This window comes from Arvicanthis niloticus, chromosome 3 (assembly GCF_011762505.2).
Source record: "Arvicanthis niloticus isolate mArvNil1 chromosome 3, mArvNil1.pat.X, whole genome shotgun sequence".
In the NCBI taxonomy this organism is placed as follows: domain Eukaryota; kingdom Metazoa; phylum Chordata; class Mammalia; order Rodentia; family Muridae; genus Arvicanthis; species Arvicanthis niloticus.
This window is the reverse complement of record NC_047660.1, coordinates 84,688,747-84,712,382: the sequence shown is the minus strand read 5'-3', so window position 1 is coordinate 84,712,382 and position 23,636 is coordinate 84,688,747. Positions and strand designations below refer to the sequence as shown.

At 38.3% G+C, this 23,636-nt stretch overlaps 1 protein-coding gene across 5 annotated transcripts in view; it reads right to left on the bottom strand.

Moving 5' to 3' along the window:
• Parg (poly(ADP-ribose) glycohydrolase) overlaps positions 1 to 23,636 on the bottom strand; it is a 108,542-nt gene that overhangs the window by 19,028 nt on the left and 65,878 nt on the right. For all 5 annotated transcript variants that reach the window (XM_034498044.2, XM_034498043.2, XM_076931434.1 and 2 more), the window contains 3 exons: positions 21,820 to 21,967; positions 13,958 to 14,036; positions 10,858 to 10,966 (listed from right to left, as the gene is read on the bottom strand). In XM_034498044.2, the coding sequence (XP_034353935.1) occupies positions 10,858 to 10,966; positions 13,958 to 14,036; positions 21,820 to 21,967 (336 nt within the window). The remainder of the gene's footprint in view (positions 1 to 10,857; positions 10,967 to 13,957; positions 14,037 to 21,819; positions 21,968 to 23,636) is intronic.

The following is a 23,636-nucleotide window of genomic DNA, read 5'->3' as shown; positions in this document are numbered from 1 at the left end:
AACATAATTCTACCTCTAATAACAAAAATAACAGGAAGCAACAATCACTTTTCCTTACTATCTCTTAGCATCAGTGGACTCAATTCCCCAATAAAAAGATGTAGACGAACAGACTGGATACATAAACAGGACCCAGAATTTTGCTGCATACAGGAAATGCACCCCCAGCAACAAAGACAGATACTACCTCAGAGTAAAAGGATGGGAAACCATTTTCCAAGCAAATGGTCCCAAGAAAGAAGCTGGAGTAGCCATTCTAATTTCAAATAAAATTGACTTTCAACCAAAAGTTATCAAAAAAGATAAGGAAGGACACTTCATACTCATCAAAGGAAAAATCTACCAAGATGAGCTCTCAATTCTGAACATCTATGCTCCAAATGCAAGGGTACCCACATACATAAAAGAAACTTTTCTAAAGCTCAAAGCACACATTGCACCTCACACAATAATAGTGGGGAATTTCAACACCCGACTTTCAGCAATGGACAGATCATGGAAACAGAAACTAAACAGAGACACAGTGAAATTAACAGAAGTTATGAACCAAATGGATTTAACGAATATCTACAGAACATTTCATCCTAAAACAAAAGAATATACCTTTTTCTCAGCACTTCATGGTGCCTTCTCCAAAATAGACCATATAATTGGTCACAAAACAGGCGTAAACAGATACAAAAAGATTGAAATAATCCCGTGTACCCTATCAGACCACCATGGACTAAGGGTGGTCTTCAATAATAATGAAAACAATAGAAATCCCACATACATGTGGAAACTGAACAACATTCTACTCAATGTTGACTTAGTCAAGGAAGAAATAAAGAAGGAAATTAAAGACTTTCAAGAATTTAATGAAAATGAAGGCTCATTATACCAAAACTTATGGGACAAAATGAAAAGAAAGCTAAGAAAAAACTCATAGCACTAAGTGTCTACAAAAAGAAACTGGAGAGACCATACACTAGCAACTTGACAGTACACATGAAAGCTCTAGAACAAAAAGAAGCAAATACACCCAAGAGGAGTAGACGGCAGGAAATAATCAAACTCAGGGCTGAAATCAACCAAATAGAAAAAAAAGAACTATATAAAGTATCAACAAAACCAAGAGCTGATTCTTTGAGAAAATCAACAAGATAGATAAACCCTTAGCCAGACTAACCAGAGGACACAGAGACAGTATCCAAATTAATCAAATCAGAACTGAAAAGGGAGACATAACAACAGAAACTGAGGAAATTCAAAAAAAAAAATCATCAGCTCCTACAAAAGCCTATACTCAACAAAACTTGAAAATCTGGATGAAATGGACAATTTTCTAGACAGTTACCAGGTATCAAAGTTAAATCAGGAGCAGATAAACCATCTAAACAGTCCCATAACCCCTAAAGAAATAGCAGCAGTTATTAAAAGTTTCCCTACCAAAAAAAGCCCAGGACCAGATGGTTTTAGTGCAGAGTTCTGTCAGACCTTCAAAGAAGACCTAATACCAATTCTCTTCACACTATTCCACAAAATAGAAACAGAAGGAACACTACCCAATTCATTCTATGAAGCCACAATTACGCTCATACCTAAACCACACAAAGACCCAACAAAGAAAAAGAACTTCAGACCAATCTCCCTTATGAATATTGATGTAAAAATATTCAATAAAATTCTTGCAAACCAAATCCAACAACAATTATCCATCATGATCAAGTAGGCTTTATCCTAGGAATGCAGGGATGGTTCAATATTTGCAAATCCATCAATGTAATCCACTACATAAATAAACTCAAAGAAAAAAACCACATGATCATCTCACTAGATGCTGAGAAAGCATTTGACAAAATTCAACATCCCTTCATGGTAAAAGTCTTGGAAAGATCAGGAATTCAAGGCCCATGCCTAAACATAGTAAAAGCAACATACAGCAAACCATTAGCAAACAGCAAATTATTAGCCAACATCAAACTAAATGGAGAAAAACTTGAAGCAATCCCACTAAAATCAGGGACTAGACAAGGCTGCCCACTCTTTCCCTACCTATTCAATATAGTACTGGAAGTCCTAGCCAGAGCAATCAGACAACAAAAGGAAGTCAAAGGGATACAAATAGGAAAGGAAGAAGTCAAAATATCACTATTTGCAGATGATATGATAGAATACTTAAGTGACCCTAAAACTTCCACCAGAGAACTCCTAAACCTGATAAACAACTTCAGCAAAGTGGCTGAATATAAAATCAACTCCAACAAATCAGTAGACTTCCTCTACTAGACAGATAAAACAGGCTGAGAAAGAAATTAGGGAAATGACATCCTTCACAATAGCCACAAATAATATAAAATATCTTGGAGTGACTCTAACCAAGCAAGTGAAAGGTCTGTATGACAAGAACTTCAAGTCTCTAAAAAAAGAAATTGAAGAAGATCTCAGAAGATGGAAAGATCTCCCATGCTCATGGATTGGCAGGATTAATATAGTAAAAATAGCCATCTTGCCATCTACAGATTCAATGCAATCCCCATTAAAATCCCAACTCAATTCCTCACAGAGTTACAAAGAGAAAGCCTCAAATTCATTTGGAATAACAAAAAACCCAGGATAGCAAAAAAATATTCTCAACAATAAAAGAACTTCTTGGAGAACCACCATCCCTGACCTTAAGCTGTACTACAGAGCAATAGTGATAAAAACTGCATGGTATTGGTACAGAGACAGGCAGGAAGATCAATGGAATAGAATTGAAGACCCAGAAATGAACCCACACACCTCTGGTCACTTGATCTTTGACAAAGGAGCTAAAACTGTCCAGTGGAAAAAGGATAGCATTTTCAACAAATGGTGCTGGTTCAATTGGAGGACAACATGTAGAAGAATGCAAATCGATCCATTCTTATCTCCTTGTACAAAGCTCAAGTCCAAGTGGATAAAGGACTTTCACATAAAACCAGATACACTGAAACTAATAGAAGAGAAGGTGGGGAAGACCCTTGAATACCTAGGCACAGGGGAAAAGTTCCTGAACAGAACACCAATGGCTTATGCTCTAAGATCAAGAATCAACAAATGGGACCTCATAAAATTGCAAAGCTTCTGTAAGGCAAAGGACACTGTCAACAAGACAAAACAGCAACCAACAGATTGGGAAAAGATCATTACCAATCCTAGATCCGATAGAGGGCTAATATCGAATATATACAAAGAACTCAAGAAATTAGACACCAAACAACAAAATAACCCCATTAAAAATGGGGTACAGAGCTAAACAAAGAATTCTCAACTGAGGAAACACGAATGGCTGAGAAGCACCTTAAGAAATGCTCAACATCCTTAGTCATCAGGGAAATGCAAATCAAAACAACACTGAGATACCACCTGACACCAGTCAGAATGGCTTAGATCAAAAATTCAGGTGATAGTAGATGCTGGCAAGGATGTGGAGAAAGAGGAACACTCCTTCATTGTTGGTGGGGTTGCAAGCTGGTACAACCACTCTGGAAGTCAGTCTGGCGGTTCCTCAGAAAATTGGACATAACACTACCTGAGGACCCAGCTATACCACTCCTGGGCATATACCCAGAAAATGCCCCAACATATAACAAAAACATATGCTCCACTATGTTCATAGCAGCCTTATTTATAATAGCCAGAAGCTGGAAAGGACCAGATGCCCTTCAACAGACAAATGGATACAAAAAATGTGGTACATTTACACAATGGAATATTACTCAGCTATTAAAAATAATGAATTTGAGAAATTCTTAGGTAAACGGATGGAACTAGAAAATATCATCCTGAGTGAGGTAACCCAATCACAAAAGAACACACATGGTATTTACTCACTGTTAAGCAGGTATTAGCCCAAAAGTTTGAAACAACAAAGATTCAACTAAAAGACCACTTGAAGCTCATGAAGAAGGAAGAACAAGTGTGGATGCCTAGGTCTTTCTTAGGAGTAACTAAACACCCAAGGGAGCAAATATGGAGAAAAAGTGTGGACAGAATCTGAAGGAGAGGTTGTATGGAGACCATTCCACCTGGGTATTCATCCCATGTGCAGTCACCAAAAATAGACATTGATATGGATGACAGGAAGGGAATGCTGACAGCAGCCTGATAAGGCTGTCTCCTTAGAGGTCCCCCAGAGTCTGACATACCCAGAGGCAGATACTTGCAGCTAGCCATTAATCTGATCAAAGGTTCCCAATGGAGAAGTTAGAGAGTAAACTGAAGGAGCTGAAAGGGTTGGTGGCCCCATGAGGAGAGCAACAATACCAACCAGCCAGAGCTCCCCAGGGTCTAAACCACCAGCCTAGGAGCACATATGAAGGGACACATGACTCCATCTGTATATGTAGGGGAGGATGGCCTTGTTGGGCATAGGTGGGAGAGGAGATTTTTGGTCCCATGAAGGCTGAACACTGAGTGGGGTGGGGGGGGGAGGAGCTGAGGGGGGGTGCATACTCTCATAGAAGCAAGAGGAGGGGGGATGGGATAAGGGGTTCCTGGGTGGTGGGGGGAATGGGGTAAGGGGATAAAATTTGAAATGTAAATATTATATTCAATAAAAGAGGGGAAAAAAGAAAAGCTGTTAGAACCAATATCTTTAATAAAACGTCAGCCCTCTTAAAAAAATTATCTTGATACTAAAATTTGTTTTGAGAATTGTATATTGCAGAATAATCAGCCTTGGTGTATCTACTCATCAAGCAAGCTGGGCAGACCTGCTCAAACCTCTGAGGTCCTGGAATTCCATCTGAATGCAGTGAAAACACAGTATCAAAGGCTTATCAATTTACTCTTCCCCCCACTCCTCTTCTAATATCTCAACGCCCATAATCAGCTTGAAGAAGTTAATGAAGAGTCAGCGTCCCTATTCCCTGGGCTTGGTGACTAAGGTGGTAAATGTTGGGCTGTCTTTCTCGGGAAAAGTAGTGGTTTTGTGGGAATAGAGAGGATTAGCTAGGATTTATTGCATAGCCATAACCTATTGGTAGAAATCTATATAATTATTATTAAGATGAAGATATAATTTCTTTTTTTTCCTTTTTTTTTATTTATTAATCTTTCATTTACACTTCAGATGCCATCCCCTTTCCCCATTCCCCCCCCTTAGAAGACCCCTATCCCATGCCCCCTTTTCCTTTTTGCATTTATACATTTTTTAAAAAAATGTTAATCATAGGCTTTATAAGTTTGGTATTGTTCAATCAGAGGTGTAACCCACTACCCAACCTAGATATATCAACTATCTTTGACTGGTGGAGATACATGAACATCTGCCTCCCTGTCTCCCCCCTCTATCTCTCTTTCATCACCTAGCTTCTCCTCTCCTTCTTCTTCTCCTCTTCTTACTCCTTTTCTTCCTCTCAGTACTCCTCCCACCTTAGCTCCTCCTACACATCACCCTTCCTGTTAAAAGGAAACTTTTCTCTCAAAATACAATTAGAGCATAATTATGCCAATTTGTACCAGTGAGGTACAAGATAGTCCTAATACCCAGTCCATCCTTTTGTTGACTAACCAGCACCTCTGTCATCTATCCTAACTAAAACACTTAGTTCTGAACCTGGCTTTAGGATGAATGTCAGCTGACGACCATCACTCAAATCTTTTCTCTCAAGGTAAATAGCTATAAGTTTTCAACCCCGTCAGAAATCCAGAATGACTGAGTTAACTATAATTGTGGGAAGCACAAAGCATAGCTTCTAAAACTTAGCCAATTTATAGAGACCTCTGAACACCTGGACACTCGCTCCACTTCAAAACGTTGGAGCATCTGTTCTTCTGCCTTCTGGCCCAGGATCATCTGACAGACCTTAGTGCTGCAGAATTATTAAGGGCTGATTACTCTGTCTAGGCAGATATAATCAGTCGACTATTCTGCAAGTGTGTCCTTTTCTGGACAGTAATTTGTCTATAGAAGGAAAGTGGCAATTCTTGCCTAGTGGCTGTCTCACCACAACTGGAGTAACTCCAAGGATGCTCAATTTCTTCTTAGAATTTAACATAGGAAGCTGTCCGGAGCAGACAGGTCTCTAATGAAAATGAACATTAATACTGAAATGTTTGTCATGTCAACCAATTTACTTTGATTACAAATTTTAAGGTAAAAACAATGGGATACAGAGCTAAACAAAAAATTCACAACTGAGGAAACTCAAATGGCTGGGAAGCACCTAAAGAAATGTTCAGCATCCTTAGTCATCAGGGAAATGCAAATCAAAACAACCCTGAGATTCCACCTCACACCAGTCAGAATGGCTAAGGTCAAAAACTCAGGTGATAGCAGATGCTGGTGAGGATGTGGAGAAAGAGGAACACTCCTCCATTGTTGGTGGGATTGCAAGCTGGTACAACCACTCTGGAAATCCGTCTGGTGGTTCTTCAGAAAATTGGACATAGCATTCATTACCTGAGGACCCAGCTATACCACTTCTGAGCATATACCCAGAAGATGTTCCAATATATAACAAGGACATATGCTCCACTATGTTCATAGTAGCCTTATTTATAATAGCCAGAAACTGGAAATAACCCAGATGTCCTCCTACAGAGGAATGGATACAGAAAATGTGGTACATTTAAACAATGGAGTATTACTCAGCTATTAAAAACAATGAATTTGAGCAATTCTTTGGTAAATGGAATATCATCCTGAGTGAGGTAACCCAATCACAAAAGAATACACATGGTATTCACTCACTGATAATTGTATACTAGCTCAGAAGCTCACAATACCCAAGATGCAACTCACAGACCACATGAAGCTTATGAAGAAGGAAGACCAAAGTGTGGGTGCTTTGGTTTTTCTTAGAAGGAGTAACAAAATACTCATGGGAGCAAATATGGAGACAAAGTGTGGGACAGAAACTGAAGGAGGGGCCATCTGGAGATTGTTCCACCTGAGTATCTATCCCATATGCAGTCACCAAAGGTAGACGCTGATGTGGATGTCAGGTGTGCATGCTGACAGGTGCCTGATATAGCTGTCTCCTTAGAGGTCTGCCAGAGTCTGACATATACAGAGGCGGATGCTCACAGCTAACCATTGAACTGATCCTGCAGTTCCTAATGAAAGAGTTAGAGAGAAGACTGAAGGAGCTGAAAGGGTTGTAGCCCCATGGGGAAAACAACAATAACAACCAATCAGTGCTGCCAGGGTCCAAACCACCAGCCTGGGAGCACATAGGGAGAGACTCATGGCTCTAGCTTATATGTAGAGGAGGATAGCCTTTTTGGGCATTGGTGGGAGAGGAGGTACTTGGTCTCATGAAGGCTGGATGCCCAGTCTGGGGGAATTCCAGGGTGGGGAGGTGGGTGGGGGCACATCCTCAAAGAAGCAGGAGGTGGGAAATGGGATAGGGGGTTGCTGGGTGGGGGTGGGAATGGGATAAGGGGATAACATCTGAAATGTAAATAAAATATCCAATAAAAATAAAAGAAAAAAAACAGGAAAAAAAAAACAATCAGATATGTTTTTCTGGTTCTATGTATTGAGAAAGTTAAAGGAAAACTTATCAGAAATGATACACTTTGAACTAATACTCCAGAAAAAGAATGTGTCACATATTTTAAGATTATAAATGATCAGATATTGAACTTCTGAAAAATACCAGAAGGTACTGACTGGTTTTGCTATTAAGCTTTGATTTAGTAACAACCCTACTCCAAGTCTGGATCTCAACAAAACTCAATAAAATAGCAAACAGCTGCAATCAACTTTGTTCAGCTTCTACCCCACAGCTCCAGGAAATGTATTCACAGTGTAACCTCAGCTAACCAAGTCTAAGAAGACAAATAGGACATTTTATCAACATATCATTTTTCCTTTGCAGAGATATCTGCCACTTTTACAAGCCAGAGTCACAAATCTTTCCAACACCAGTGTCTAAAATGTCACCCAACTGATCTGTCCCAGAATTAGAAATAGCTTCCCAGTACCCACTGGATCAAGTGAAACTGATTCCTGCTTTTTAGAGAACAGCTCTTCTTTGTATCCTGATGCAGGTCTAACAGGATAGGTGGAGCCTCTGTAGAATGATCTCTTGTAGAGGATTTCTACTTTAGTTGTCCTCTCCTCAGCAATGCCTAATGGCAAGCAAGATGCTGGATCTAAGATGCATACCACGGTATGGTCTTAGGTTTTAGTGTTTCATTTAGAAAACTCTATCACTCTCCCACTTACCTTTGATAAAGCACATAAAAAAATATGTACATTATCACTAATAGGATCTGACATATTTTATAAAACATACTGAAATATAATACATTATTTCCTCTAAATTATAACTTCTAAAATACCTAAGTAATGCTAATCATTGACCAAGTTAGCTGAAATTCTTCCTGAGATACTTCCATAAGACAGGCAGTGTGCCAGCCAAACTGACTTGAATGAAATAAAATCCCCCCACCTGCAGGCTATGTCAAGACTCATTCTTTGTACATAAACTCTGTAAGTACTCTATATTCTATAGCAGTGGTTCTTAACCTGTGTGTTGTGACCCCTTTGGGGGTCATATGACCCTTTCACAGGGGTGGCATATCAGATATTAACATTACAATTCATAGCAGTAGCAAGATTACAGTTATAAAGTAGCAACAAAGTAATTTTATAGTTGGAGGTCACCACAAAATGAAGAACTATACTAAAAAGTCAGAGCTTTAGTAAGGTTGAGAACCACTGTTCTATAGATAATGTTTTCCATGTTGGAGATATGTATCGCCAGCCTATTCATCTATATATATTACTATACACACATGTGTGTGCATATACATATATATCCTATATATAACATTTCTCATGTCTCTGGGACAATAAACTAAAGGTTAGTGATACAAGTACATGTAGAGAGTGTCAATTAACCATAAGGAATTTTAAGATATGTTTATGCTCAAGGATTGCATTAAAATATCATAACTATGGATTTATTTCCTTTAAAAATGACATTTATTCCATCCCCACCAGTGCATTCGTACGTGCGTGTGTGCGTGCATGCAGGCGTGCGTGCATACGCCTGTCTGTGCATGACTACCTTGTTCACATAGAGGGTGGAGAACAATTTAAAGGAGTTGGTTTTCTCTTTTCACCATTTAGGTCCTAGGTCCTGGAGACCAAATTCAGGAGATCTGGCTTAGTGGTGAGTGCCTTTACTCACTGAGCTATCTTACTGGCCCTAATAACTTCTTTTAAAAGTGAATGTTCCACTCTCTCGCAGGAAAGTGTATATAAGAACATAAGCTTCAGCCATAAAAATGGGAATCTTTCAACTTATGTTATTATGTTATGCAACTACGACTGAGCACATTGTATTTTACCTTTCCTTCAGATATTTCTTTCAAAACACCTCCTTAAACAAATAACTTTTAGTTTCAAAAACTATGTAACAAGGTCCTATAGACATACTTATGTAAGGAACACCTGATGAGAATTTGAAGATCAATCTAACTGTCTTGATACATTCCATCATAAAACATCTTGGACTTGAAGGCAATTGCTTCAGGTTGAAAATTTATAACAGTGAAAGCAAGTTATATTTATCTGGGGTTTTGTTGTTTGTTTGTTTATTTTGAATACAGGAGATGTAACCCAGGGCCTCAACACATGTTGAGCAAGTACTCTACCATCAAGCTACACCACCAGCCAGAGCATTTAAAATGTCCAAAGCTACTTACAAAATAAGAACTTCAGTACCAGCCAGACCCATAGTGTGCGGAGTGAGCAGTATAGAGCTGCTAACATACACAGAACAGGCCTGCTGGACAGTTGTGCTGAGGAATTACTTTAAACAAATCTCAGAAACAACATCTATTATACGGGTCTAACTTTGGTGACAGCATATTACTAAAACACTTTATGACATTCATTTGAGAACATTAAACATTCAAATAACCTAATAAATTATATAATAGAAAACAAGTTTATCAATGAATTAGCTGCTCAAATGGTCTAGGAAATAAAAATATCATTATGTTTAAATACCTACTAAACTCTAAGGGCTGGAAAAGCCTTTTGTGGTTTGCTTGTCTACCCAGGCTGCAGTCACTGTCAGAGGTTTCTTTGCAGATACCTGCAGATATAGGCAGGCAAAACCACAAAACTTGTTACCTTCATCAATAATATCCTAGCAAATCATACTGGCAGGAATTAAATAATGGTTTGTAGAACCAAGTTAATTTTCTTGGCCATGAGAGTAATTTGAAAAACTAAAGAACACCTTTGTTGCTTTGTTAAAGCTCCAAATCTACAAAATAGAATTGACACTCAATTTCATGAGGGAATATATTCATTATAGCTCATAGAAGTGAAGATTTGGATAAACTAGAGGTATAGGTTACTTTTAATTCAAGATAGCAAAAGAAAGAACATGATTAGGCAGAACTATGCATCATAGACTACCATATCATATCATAAATATGTCAGATTACTAAATCAATAAATAACATGCTTTCTTTTCAATATTGAAACATAACTTGTGGGTCTTTTAAAGTGTTTTTTTTTTTAATCCTGATATCAGCATACCTTATAGAGACAATGCCATGTGACAGATCTACCCCCACCCTCATTCCTTTCTATATAGCTTTACAATGATAATGTTTCAAAGCCACTAAAATACCCAATGAGATAAATGCATGTGCAGGTTTGACATCAGGCAATATTCTAACTGGTACAGTGGCCAGTAATCAAACAATTACAAAATGGAAAGTACATCTTGTACAAGCTGACAGAACCATTAAGTCAGGGAGCTCTGGGCAGACGTACTGACACTGTAAGAATTACCAGAAAGCATTAATTTCAGCATTAATAAAATGGCAGTAAATAGATGACAGCTGCCAGATGAACTCGGAAATAGGGTTACTGGCCTTGTTAAGCTCACGTCTCACTTTCTCAGGCACAAACTGATCGAGGTAGCGTCTGAAGTGAAGTGCATCAATGGCAACGATCTCCGTGCAGCGTCGATGCCAATCGTCCCTGTGATGGGACAGAAAAGGAACAAAGATATGGAACATGTAGAAGCCTTTAAGTAAGACCCTTGAAAAAGTCATGCTGTTGACATTTTGGCAGTGTTAAGATATTAAAAACAAACAAATCCTAACCATGGGGCCCAGCAAAGCAGGCGGGCAGGAAAGCACTCTAGTTTCAGATTCAGAGGTGTGTGCACTGCAGACTGCTGAGGAGTAAAATGAAAACCAAGAGACAACATGAGATGACACACTGTAAACATGTACATCAGTTACAGTGACCTCAGAGGCTAAAGGATTTGGGAGGAAACAAAAGGAATCCTGGTCTTTGTTTTCCTCTAAATACCGTAGACATGGCATTTACTCTGTCTTTTTCAGAGATCTGTTTTAAATCACTGGAATATAACATTTCTCTATACTGTACAGAAAATAATCCTGAGAATCAAGTATTACAAAAGAATATTTAACATTCATTCAGTCTAACCTTCTACTTACTGTGTAACTGTCAGCTACAAAAACTATCTTTAAAATGATCCAGACACAAACGCAGACAAGATATGATGCCTACAGAAATATGAAGGACTATCTGAGCTGATGAGTTTGGAAACCCATAAATTTCCAAATAGATCATGCGTTAATAAGCTTGCATGTATTGGTAACCAAGTACGATTTGATAATAAAGATTAAAAAAAAAAAACCCAAACCAAACAAACACCAACCCTTTCTGATAGTCTGGGTAATTATGGGAAATAAGCATCCACATAGATAACTGTTTCATTACAAGCACATGTGTCAGAGTCAGCTTCAGTTGTCAACCTGACACACCTGGGAAGATGACTTTTGCCCCCTGTGTTTACTGGTTGGCAATGTCATCGGTGGGCAGGTGGTCCTGAGTTGAATGAGGAGGGTAGATGAGCATGCCAGTAAGCAGAACTGCTCTATGATCTTTCAGCTACTTTAGCTCCTGCCTCAGGTTCTTGCCTCAAGTTCTGGCCTTAGCTTCCTATGATGAGATGGACTGTGAACTGTAAGTCAAATAAATAAATCCTTCCTTCCCCAAGTTAGTCTGTAATGCTGTTTCTTTTTCTTTCTTTTTTTTTAAATCACACCAACAGAGCCCAAACAAGAACACCATTTTATAAAATAAAAAGATACCATAGCTTAGACTTGACATTACAAATAGTAAGACTGTGATATAGACAGAGTTGACTCCTTTTGTCAGAATGCTTTTTTCATTTTAAAGTGAAGCACAAAGTAATTTCTCTCCCCACTTGACAAAGCAAGTTGTCTTTTTTTTCTTTATCATTTAGTGAATAAGCAGGGATGCTAACATATGAAGTCTATTTCAAGAAGCAAGGGGACAGACAGAAGCAGCAATATTCACTACAGGCTTTGCTGTCAACTAGTATCTGGCCCAGGGTAACATATTGTCTCAACATACATTCCCCCAGTATCTGATAACATAGATAAGTTAAGGATAGCTAAATAAGCTGGTCAAAGGCTCTAAACTAATTAGAGCTCATTCTAAGTTTGGACTTGGAAGCTAACCTCTACAGCTTAGAGATGAAGATGCCCTGATGGCTTCTGCCTCAAACTTTGAATTTTTATTCTTCTCTTTGACATGTGGTACATGGCAATACTGTTTTGCCTTCCAAAAATCTAGAATACTGACTTTAAAAAGAATTTAAATGGAGTCACCAATAATGGAGGAGACAATGACCCCCAACTAGATATCTTATGCCACCAAGTAAAGCCTCCAGTGCTGGAAAAACAGATTAGAGCTTGTGGAGTTATTGGCCAAAGGGGTCCCATAGATTTCCCCCACAAACACTATAGGTTATTGCAGAGACTATAGATTACTCTCCACAACCTGATGTAAGGCCCTGTTGCTGAAGACAACACTTACTTATATCATCGAGCATGGAGAAATGGAGCTGGTGCCCAACTAGAAGCTTCACCCTTACTGACTAGCGATCATGGTGCTGGAGGGTGCTCTGCACACTACTGGAGGAGAAAGGTAATCATCAATATCACCCAGCTACAAATCCTGCAACCTACAACAGCAACCTGCCTGCAAGAGATATCGGTACAACTGTGGCACAAACCACTTTCTGATTGGCTTTAAGACCCACTCCATGAGATGGAATCTATACTTGACATTGTTAAGGTGGCCAAGAACCTAAGATTAGATAGCACGTGCCCAGGGTAGAACCCTATATTACTATTCTGCTAAGGGAACATAGCAATAAAACGACTCCTAATGACATATTACCCATGGATCAGTGCATTGTTCAACCCTACTCAGAGAAGCCTCTTTCAGTGGTTGATAATTAACACAGAAAACCCCAACTAGACAATGTACAGTGAGTAATAAACATTGGAACACTCAGTCCCAAATGGGATGCCATCATTAAATCCCTCTCAAGTCTGGCAGATCTATATGGAAGAGGAGCCGGAAAAATTCAAAAAGCCACAGGTGATGAATAATTCCAAGGAAACAGTGCTTTCCAGATACAATGAACTCAAGAAGACTGTGACAACACGCACAAGACTTACACAAGGTTAAGCCAGACAAAATCCCAGCAGTGAGAAGGGGAGGCAGACACAAAGTTCCAGGCCTAATCAAGATCTTTGCAGCTGATGTCTGCTGGGAATGGGTAAATCAGTTTTCTCAGTGGAGTGTTACCAGGTATGTCAACCATTCTCCAAGACAAGCTCTAGGCTCCATGCTCAGTAGCTGAGAAATAAAAAATGGACTTCATGGTTTTGTTCTTAGTGCTGTGTGGAAATGCTGAACACAGAGTTGGGTGGATAGGGAGGTAGGGAGGACCTAAAATTTGGTGAAGGGGAAAGAATATGATCAAAATATATTATATGAAAATAGTATTTTAAATAAAAACCAAACCAAAACAATAACTATCTGGAAGGATCAGAGTGCACCAGAGTCAAGCACATGCTCCTTTACTTTCAGCCACACGATACTAAAATCAGAAACACTCACTTTTCACTGCCATCTTCATGGCTCCGGGCCCAACGATAAGTTTCAGCATAGCCCGTGTATTCACTGTACTGTTCAGTACCTGAAACAAAATGTCTATTAACACCATTGACTTCAGACTCAAAGCATTCTACCTAAGGTGATCAATAAGGTGAGAGTATTATTCTCTTTCTTTCTTCCCCCCACTCTCCTAAGTCAGGCTCTCTCTACATAGTCCTAGCTGTCCTGGAACTCACTACATAGTCCAGGAGGAGACTTATCATTCTTATCTCTATTCAGCACTGTACCTGAAGGATAAGATAAGATCACTCACTCACCACCCCCAATCCCTGCTGCCATAATGCAAAAAAAGAAATAAAAGACAAAAAGAATGGGAAGAGATAAGCAGGAATGGGGAAGTAGCTCCTTGAAATAGTATGAACAGAACCCCGGGCTTAACACCAACACAAAATATCATAAAAATAAAATAAAATGTAAAACTGTCTGCTGGATGTCATCATTGTTTATACAGCAAGTCCCAAAGAATTGCTGAGAGTGGTGTGAGGATAGAAAAACTCATAAATAAATAAGAGTTAAGTCAGATGTCTCTGTATATTAACAGCAGACAATGAGAAAACAAAATACCAAACATCCAGTGACGAAAACATCAATCACCTAAGCAAACTGAGCAACAGATGTAGAAAACTAAAAGTGACAAATAGATAAATAGACCATTCCTTTGAAGCAGAAAACTCCATATTATTACAAGGGTAATTCTTGAACTATATAGTCATCTCAATGTTAACAACAATCCCAGTTCCAAACAGCTCCCCTCAACCCATGTTCCTGACCCAGAGTATTGCTGTATTACCCAGACTAACTTAAACTCATGAAGTCAAGTGATCCTTACACATTAGCCTCTTAAGTAGCTGGGGCTACAGGTTCAGCAACACATGTTTTAAAAACAGTAATTAAACTAGGTGTGGTTGTGCCATGACTTCATGGCCAGCCAAGAAGAAAAGGAAAAAGAATAACAAAATAAAACAAACCCTGGAATGCTCAACTATCTTAGTTCAATAATTATTGGATCTCAGCCTAAGAAAAGACATGGAAAAGACCTATGAAACAGAATGGAGGCCATAGGATGACTAACTAGAATAAGGCAAAAGGAAAGGATAGGTCCCCCAAATATTGTTGGAACAAAATGGTAATTCATATAAAAATACAGACCTCAACAGCTACATCATGAATAAACACTTGAGATGGAGGATAGACATAAACATACAACTATACAATGAGGACATTCCTAATCTCAGCACTCGGAAGGTGGAGGCTAGAACATCAGGAGTTCAAACTGCAGCATGAGAAACTCTATCTCAAAAAACAAACTCAAAACAAAAACAAATCTACTCAGGAAACAGCATCATTGTATGTATTTAGCCAAAGATTTCTTAAAATGAATAGGAAAAAAAGCAGTGATCACAAGACTTATAAATGAAACAAAAACTATACCGGATCAAAATTCAAGATACTGTCAATAAAACATTTTTAGGAAAAAAAGGCTTAGAGGAAAGACATTTACAGGTATCTGACAAGGACTTATTCCAGAATATTGAAGAAGTCTCAAACATTAATAATAAAAACAAACAGGTTCTAAGGAAGTGGAGTTTAGAGACAGAGCTGTTTCCAGCATGTGTAAGGCCCCATGTTTAGACCCCAGCTAAGAAAAATAAACACAAAATAAGTAAAAACACAACTCAGTCTACAAAAATGAACAGAAATCATGAATGTATACCTCATATGGAAAGTACATAGTTGGCTAATATCTTATGAAATAATGCTTAACTTTATCAGTCATTAGCAATCACATTAGAACCATCGTGAGATATCATAATAAATCTCAATGTATGGCTAAAATAGAAATGGTCACAGTAAAGGTCAGGTGTGGTAGCATAGGGGAAGCTGAAGCGGGTGGTGAGTTCCAGGTCAGCCAGAGCTACAAGGTGAGACCCTGTCTCAAACAACAACAAAAACCCAAACAAACACAACCAATTAGGCAAACAATGAAAAAGCCACACTAAGGGCTGACCAGGAAATAGAACAAGAAGAAATCTTGCACTACTGGTGAAACAACATGGCACAATAATTTTGAAAAATAGTCTGGTAATTTCTTATAAATTAAACATGAGCAATTTGATCGGGAAATGTCACTTGTAAGTATTTACCGATAGAAAACAAAAATGTGTACCAATAAAAATTGTACAGAAGGGGCAACAGAGACAACTCCTTGGTGACCAAGAACACTGCCTGTTTTTCCAGAGGACTCAAATTCAATTCCTAACACTCATAAAGCATCTCAAAACCTCAGTTCCAGGGAATCCGATGACCTCTCCTGGCCACTGTAAGCTCAGGTGTACAAGTAGCATACATGCTGGCCAAGTACCAAACACATGAAATAAAAACAATGTACAGAAAAACTGCTCAGAGGAATGCTTATAGCAGGTTTACTCACAAGAGCTACATGTCAGTCATAGGCCAACCACAGAAACAGAAGCAGTAAGATTCATAGGAAGAGATTTACTGCAAGGACTTGGTTCACACAATGTTGGGAGCTAAACAAACAGGTTTAACAAGCAGGCTGGACTCTCAGACACAGGCAGCAGCTGCTGTCCACAAGAGGATTTCTTCTGGGAAGTTTCTCTCTTAACTGACTGGAATAGACCTCACAGAGTAAGGCAAATAATGTCCCTTCTTAAGTCTTAACTAAACTACTGTGGACTTGTAATCACATCTACAAATTATCTTTATAGCAACATATGAATTCAGTGTTTGACTCCACAGAGGCTGTGGCTAAGCTAATACAAACCCATAATAAACTTAAAAATAAGCCTGGCATAGTGTCTCATGCGGAGGCTGGGATCACCACAAATTTGAGGCTACTTAGCCTACAATGAGACTCTTTCTGAAAACAAACAAACAAGAGAAAGAAAAAAAACAAAAAAAGAAAGGGGGGCATGAGTGTAAACAGTTCAAAAGTAAATGAACAAGACGATACAAAACCAGTGGTGCTTACACAGAGCATCGGATGTTACTTAGGATAAAGCACAGAGCCACTACACACCCCAAAACATGACGAGCTTCAGTAGGCAGACTCATTAATTTTTTTATTTATTATTATTATTATTATTATTATTATTATTATTATTATTATTATTGGTTTTTCGAGGCAGGATTTCTCTGTATAGCCTTGGCTGTCCTGGAATTCACTCTGTAGACCAGGCTGGCCTCGAACTCAGAAATCCGCCTGCCTCTGCCTCCCAAGTGCTGGGATTAAAGGCGTGCACCACCACTGCCTGGCAGACTCATTAATCTTTAGGAAATATAAGATGAAATATTTAGGAGTAAAAAGGACCAATGTCTTTAATATACTCTTAAATATTTGAGGAAAAGAAAGTGGAGAAGAAAAGAGGTAGGCTGGTACATTTTTACAAAGAGTATGAAAAGCTGGGTGTGGTAACATACACCTGTAATCTTAACTCAGGAAGTTGAGGCATGAGGATCCTGAATTCAAGGACAGCCTGAATTACAAAGTAGGACCCTACCTCCACCCCAGGTGAAAATTCAGTATATTTTTCTTGTGATAACTCAGTAAGTTTGGAGTTTCTTCAAAATACATTATATGCATACAAAAAAGGCATATGTATGCAACATTATGAAAAGTATTCCATTTTTGGTACATGATTTATAATTTCTTATAATAAAGGTTAAGTACAGTTTCTAATTTATTGTTTTAACATACCATCTTTCAAAATAATTTTAAAGTAATTTATATCATAATTCCCATAAATTTACTTAGAATTTTTTTTACACTACAAACCAAGAAAACAAGTCTAATGTCCTTGCTATTTCCTGTGCAGGGCCTGCCTGGACCTGTAAGTATAGCTGTAAGTATAGTATTACAAAGTAGGGCCCTACCCCCACCCCAGGTGAAAATTCAATATATTTTTCTTGTGATAACTCAGTAAGTTTGAGTTTGCTCTTGTATGTTCAACATCCACAGAGCAAGTGAAACAGAAAGTACCATATTAACTGAAGTTAACAGTAAGTTCAGAAGTACTCTACAGGGACACATGATGGACTCTTTAGAAGCTCACATTCGAAGCCAGGCAGTGGCTCTGAAGGCAGAGGCAAAGACACCGCTGGGACTTTTAGAGAGCAGCCTGATGACACGTGAGACAATTTCACTGCTGGGTGGTCTTAGGTAAATTAACTATTCTTCTGCTGACCAAGTTTCATCTGTAGGGGTGTGTACACATCTATCTGCTGTATGTGCTCAACAAACAGAACCAAGAGGAGAACCCTGTAGAGCCCACTAATACTTGATACTGAAGCTGTATTCTAGATGTTTAATTTTTACTCCATTTATACTGTAACTCATAGCATAATACTATAGGGTGAATCACAGCAAATGGAAATAACACTGTCTGAACAAAAGTATTTGTCGTTTTCATGACCTGTTTCATATTCATTTAAAAGTCTGATAGCAACCAGATGTCCCACAATGATGACAAATTTAATTTATTTCCAACTTCTCCAAATTCTTTTACAGATTCAGGCAGCACAGTCACAGCCATTAGGTCACTGAGCTTAGCCACATCACTGAAGGAATGGAATTGATCAGGCAGATAAATTACAGCACATGGTTAAGAGTCTCCTAAGAAGGGAGATGGCAGAAGTCCAGATACCAAACAGATGATGAAATGGTCATTTCCATTAAGGGAACATCACATCACAGATATTAATTAGAAAGCACTGTAATAAAGTTAAGTGCATGTGGGAAAAAAACGCTGAGTTAAAAGTCACCCCAAACGTCCTTAGCTTGAGGTCATTACAAATCTGAAGGGAAGTCACAAATCTACAATTTTCCACTCATTTTACAATAGCTGCAGGTAAGTCAGAGGTCACTGACAAGTCCAGAGTATCCTTTTGTAGGGACAAGCTATCTTAAGCAAGAGAAGGGTGGAGGTAAGAGGGGAAGAGACAGAGAGACTATGCTAATGCTTTCCTTCTAATATAGCCAGGGAAAGTGATATCCCTTACTTACTGTAACATTAATGGTAGATAAGGTTTTTTTCCTACCATAAGAGAATGAAATAAGTTTACCATAAGCAAATGAAAGAAACCAGCTTTGGCTTTAAATGCCCAGCATTTTACCAAGGTTTATTAATCAATTTTTAATTAATTTAACTATTTATTCACTTTACATCCCAATCACAACTTTCCCTCCCTCCTTTCTCCGTCCTCTCCCCCCAACCCCTTTTTAAAGGGTGTAAATTCTTCTCCAAAACTGATGGGCTATTTTGTCATTAGTCTTCAATTTAAGTCCTATAAAAATTAAAAATTTTAAAGCATTATCATCTATTATCAGGCATAGGTGGGTGAGGAAATCCTTGGTCCAGTGAAGGCTGGACCAAGTGTGGGGGAAATCGTGTGTGCGGAACTGGGAGTGGGAGGGTGGGTGGGGGCATATCCTCATAAAAACAGGAGAAGAGGGGATGGGATGGGGTTCCTGGGTGTGTGTGTGGGAATGGGGAAAGGGGGTTATATCTGAAATGTAAATAAAATATCCAATAAAAAATTTTTTTAAAAAGAATAAAACTAAGATAGAAAATGGTTAAAAAAAAAAAAAAAACATTATCATCAATATACGTAAGTGATAGGAACAGTAACAAACTCAATGTCCACAGTTCATGAAAAGAACAAGATAAGTTCAGTTTAGTTTGCCAGCAACAGGCACTCAGCAGTCCTTCCCTCTGTTTCCCTTCTATCATATGTGCACGCTCACCTCCCCCAGTAACTTCCCAATCCCATCCATTTTATGGATGTACCTACATGGTAATCAGCAACTATAGAGACAAGCAGTGCAGGAACTGAGACAACGCTGAGAATGAAGGGGTCTACCTTTCCAATTCAATAAATTGTGGAAAAAACTTCAGAATTCTAGAAGAAATTCTTCATGTTATTAACTTGAAATAACAATCTAAGGATCTAAGAAGAAATTCTTTTGCTGAGGTTCTAATCTTAAATTCCCATATAAACTAAATAAACTATGTTGTTTGCCTCACCTCCCTAAACCATCAGATCATGTAGGTAAGAATGTCTATCTGATGTGAAGCCATTCTGCAAAGTAGCAAGATAACTTTAAAACAGTAACTGCTGTACAAATCAGCAACCCAGCAGTCACTAGGGAAGATGCAAGAATGTTGAAGCTCCTTCAAAGTCCCATTTTTCTGAGAACAGTCATTAGACCTTTCTCCCATGGGGAGATCTCATGCAAAAGCTGTCTTGACTTCACAAACCTGGAGCTTGCCTAGTGTGGAAGGCTAGTCTCCAACCACTAGAGAAGGACAGCACAAGTCCCTGCTTACCATAGAGACTGCTAAGGTGGGGGTCACCACATGGGGCAAGTAACAGATTAACCAAAATGTCCAAGGAAAGCTGACAATAAGATGCCAACAAGGAGCATAGAAAAGTTCTAGCATATTTCTGGGAATGTAGAACACCATGTGATACAAATGCCCAGAAAAACCAGAGAAAGCCTTCAACTTTTCCCTACTAACCCACCTTGAGTCTTTGGAAGCAGGAAGTTAAGGCTAAACTGGGTCATCAACGACCTCGTGGAAGGGTCATGATGGCAAGCATCACACAGAGCCCCCCAGCAAAGCAGGAAACTGACTTATTCCAGTCACTTAAGAAGTCTGCATAATCATTAGCTAGCCAGTTATAAAATGAGCAGAAACCTTAATGACGACACTCAACAAGCAGTACAGACTCCTCAGAACTTGTTTAGAGAAGAAATGAAGTAAACAATCTAGGCCAATGACAATTACTCTGATAGGGGGAATCTAATTTCTAGGGTCGCTATATTATTTAAAATGTTCAGATCTCATCATCAACTACAACAGAGAATCATAGTCATCATATGTAAAGAATAAGACAGTTGCCCCATATCCAGAAATAAAGTAGTCAACAGTAAATCAGTAAACCAATGCTGGACTCAGTATAACAACACAAGTCAATTATTTTAAATATGTTGAAAGAACTGAAAAAGCCAAATTAAACAAAACCCTATGTCTCAGTACTAAAGAAAAGTAAGTATGTAAGTAAGTGTGAGAATGTAATCCTCACACAGATATATGAGGGGTGCAAGATGGCTCAGTGGGTAAAAGTACCTGCCATTGATCCAGACAACTTTAGTTTGATCCTTTATCAATCTCAAAGCAATAACAGAAAACAAAATGCAGTTCTATAGGCTTAAAAAGGCAGCAGTAACTAAGGAAATGTTTGGCTTTCTGGAGGTATGTTCTTTTAGTTACTCAAATAAAAGGTGCACTTAGATACTCCAAAAAATAAAAAATGGGGGGATAAAGTGTATTACTACTCAAGACATTTTAAGAAAATAAGATAACAGCAATGAAAAAAATAACACATATAAATAATAAATTTAAAACTACTTGGTCTGGGACCAGCAAGATGGCTCAGTGAATAGAGTACTTGCCATCAAGTTCGTGACCTGAATTCAACCCTGGAACCTATGTGGTAGGAGAGAACCAACACCCCAAGCTCTCCTCTGACCTCTACATGAGCTGTGGTATGCAAGACAACACGACTCACCCACGCCCCAAATTTTTAAAAATATTTAATAAAAATAAAATATTGGGTCTAATGCCCATAGAAGAGAAACACCTTGTCTGGGCAGCTTTTAATCTTCATAGCGGGGATTCAAGATGGGGAAAAACTACCCCATTGTGTAGCCGTAGACACAAACACACACACACACACACACACACACACACACACACACACACATACACACACACACTAACCTGTGATAATAAGACACTCATTGTGATCCAGCACCTCAGTAAAGAGCCGTGAAACAATCAACTCAGGATTGATCAGGAATCTAATTTCTTCTTGTACAAGTCCTGCCCCAGTCACACCACCTCCAACAAAACGGTTTGCAAAGTCCACCTATTAAAGAAAATGTAGTGTTTAAACAGTGTCTGAGCATCCACACACATGACAGAGAAATACATACTCTACGGGACCATTTCTTCCCCATAAAAACCAGTCTCCAAATTTTCCTAAAGAGTGACCCAGTTGCTTAATACTTCCATGTCAGGACAGCAAACAACTCTACATATTTCTTTAGGTCTCAAAACTTCCTAAGAAACCTGGAAAATGGAGCTTTTGAGATAAGATATTAAGTAAACACCATATCTATGACCCTGGGATCATTGATCCAGATTAGCCTGGCTGTGAGGTTTCCAGGTCATTTCCCTACATCTACTAGCCAGCCTCCCTTTGACTATTTTAAGTGACTTTCAAACAATCAAACCTTTATTTTCAGTAGTTGTTTTTCTTCTGTAGAGGAATAAAGGGATTTTTTTTTCTCTGTGTAACAGCCCTAGCTGTCCTGGAACTTACTCTGTAGACCAGGCTGGTCTCCGACTCAAGAGATCCACCTGCCTCTGCCTTCTGAGTGACACCATGGCCCCATAAAGATATAAAATTTTTGTTTCAAATTAAACCCCACACCAAATTGCAGGAATATTACCAGCTACTTTAGAAAATATAACCAATTGAGGAATGGGGGATAAAATCTAGTATAAGAAAAAAGGTTTAACTCCATTAATATTTTTAATTTATTCTAAGTGTATAAACAACATGTTTGTTCCTCTTTCAGGGTATAGGCAAGTGTTCTTCAGAGTAAGAGCCTGATTCCCTACTAAAGAATCTCATGATCCTCAGAGGAAGGCAAAGTCAGCTGCCACAGTACTTCAGTTTTAGAATGATTACTTACATTATTTAATTAGATTGTTTAGATTATTCTAAAGAGTTGGATTACACACACACACACACACATATATATGTGTATATATATATATATGTACGTATATAAAATCAGACACACCAGTAAAACAATTTATCATAAAGTTTTTCAACTATTATAAAATATAAGATCTCTCAAAACTTGTTCATATTTTCTACAGCAGTAGAATGAAAATATAAAGCCAATTTTACAGAAGAATAGAGCAAGAATACAAATCTTATATTCAGCAAAACATATAAAAACATAGAAATTAAGAAGGGACAACATATTCTTTTCTTTACCCATAAGATCACAGAAAATACTGATAAATACTGACAAATTATTGAAATGACTATACAGAAAACTACATATTTAGGTTTGTGCTCCAGAGTACCAAAGTTGAGACTAAACATCTAGAATAATTATTTATCTTATATAGAAAAAAAATTTTTGGTGAAACTAGTCTATTGACAAATTATATACCTACATATGAGTTGTCCGGAACTAGGTAATGTGTCTTAAAACTATCCAGCTTAATAAACATTTACTAAACATTATGCTGGAACCTATGAGATAAATAAGAAGTTATGTAGTCCTAGGACTAGAGATGTAGCTTGCAGTGAAACTGTACTTGTCTGGCATGTACAAGGATTTGGGTTTGATGCCTATTGCCACAAAAATAAATTCAAAAGTATCTGGTCCCTGGCCTGAAAGGATCTGCAATCTGGGTGGGAGTCAAGCACATAAGCAGGGAGACCGAATGACTACTCAAGAAGCTCTGAGTATGGATGCTATGCTTCCTCAGTAGTGGACTGGAGTAAACTCTGA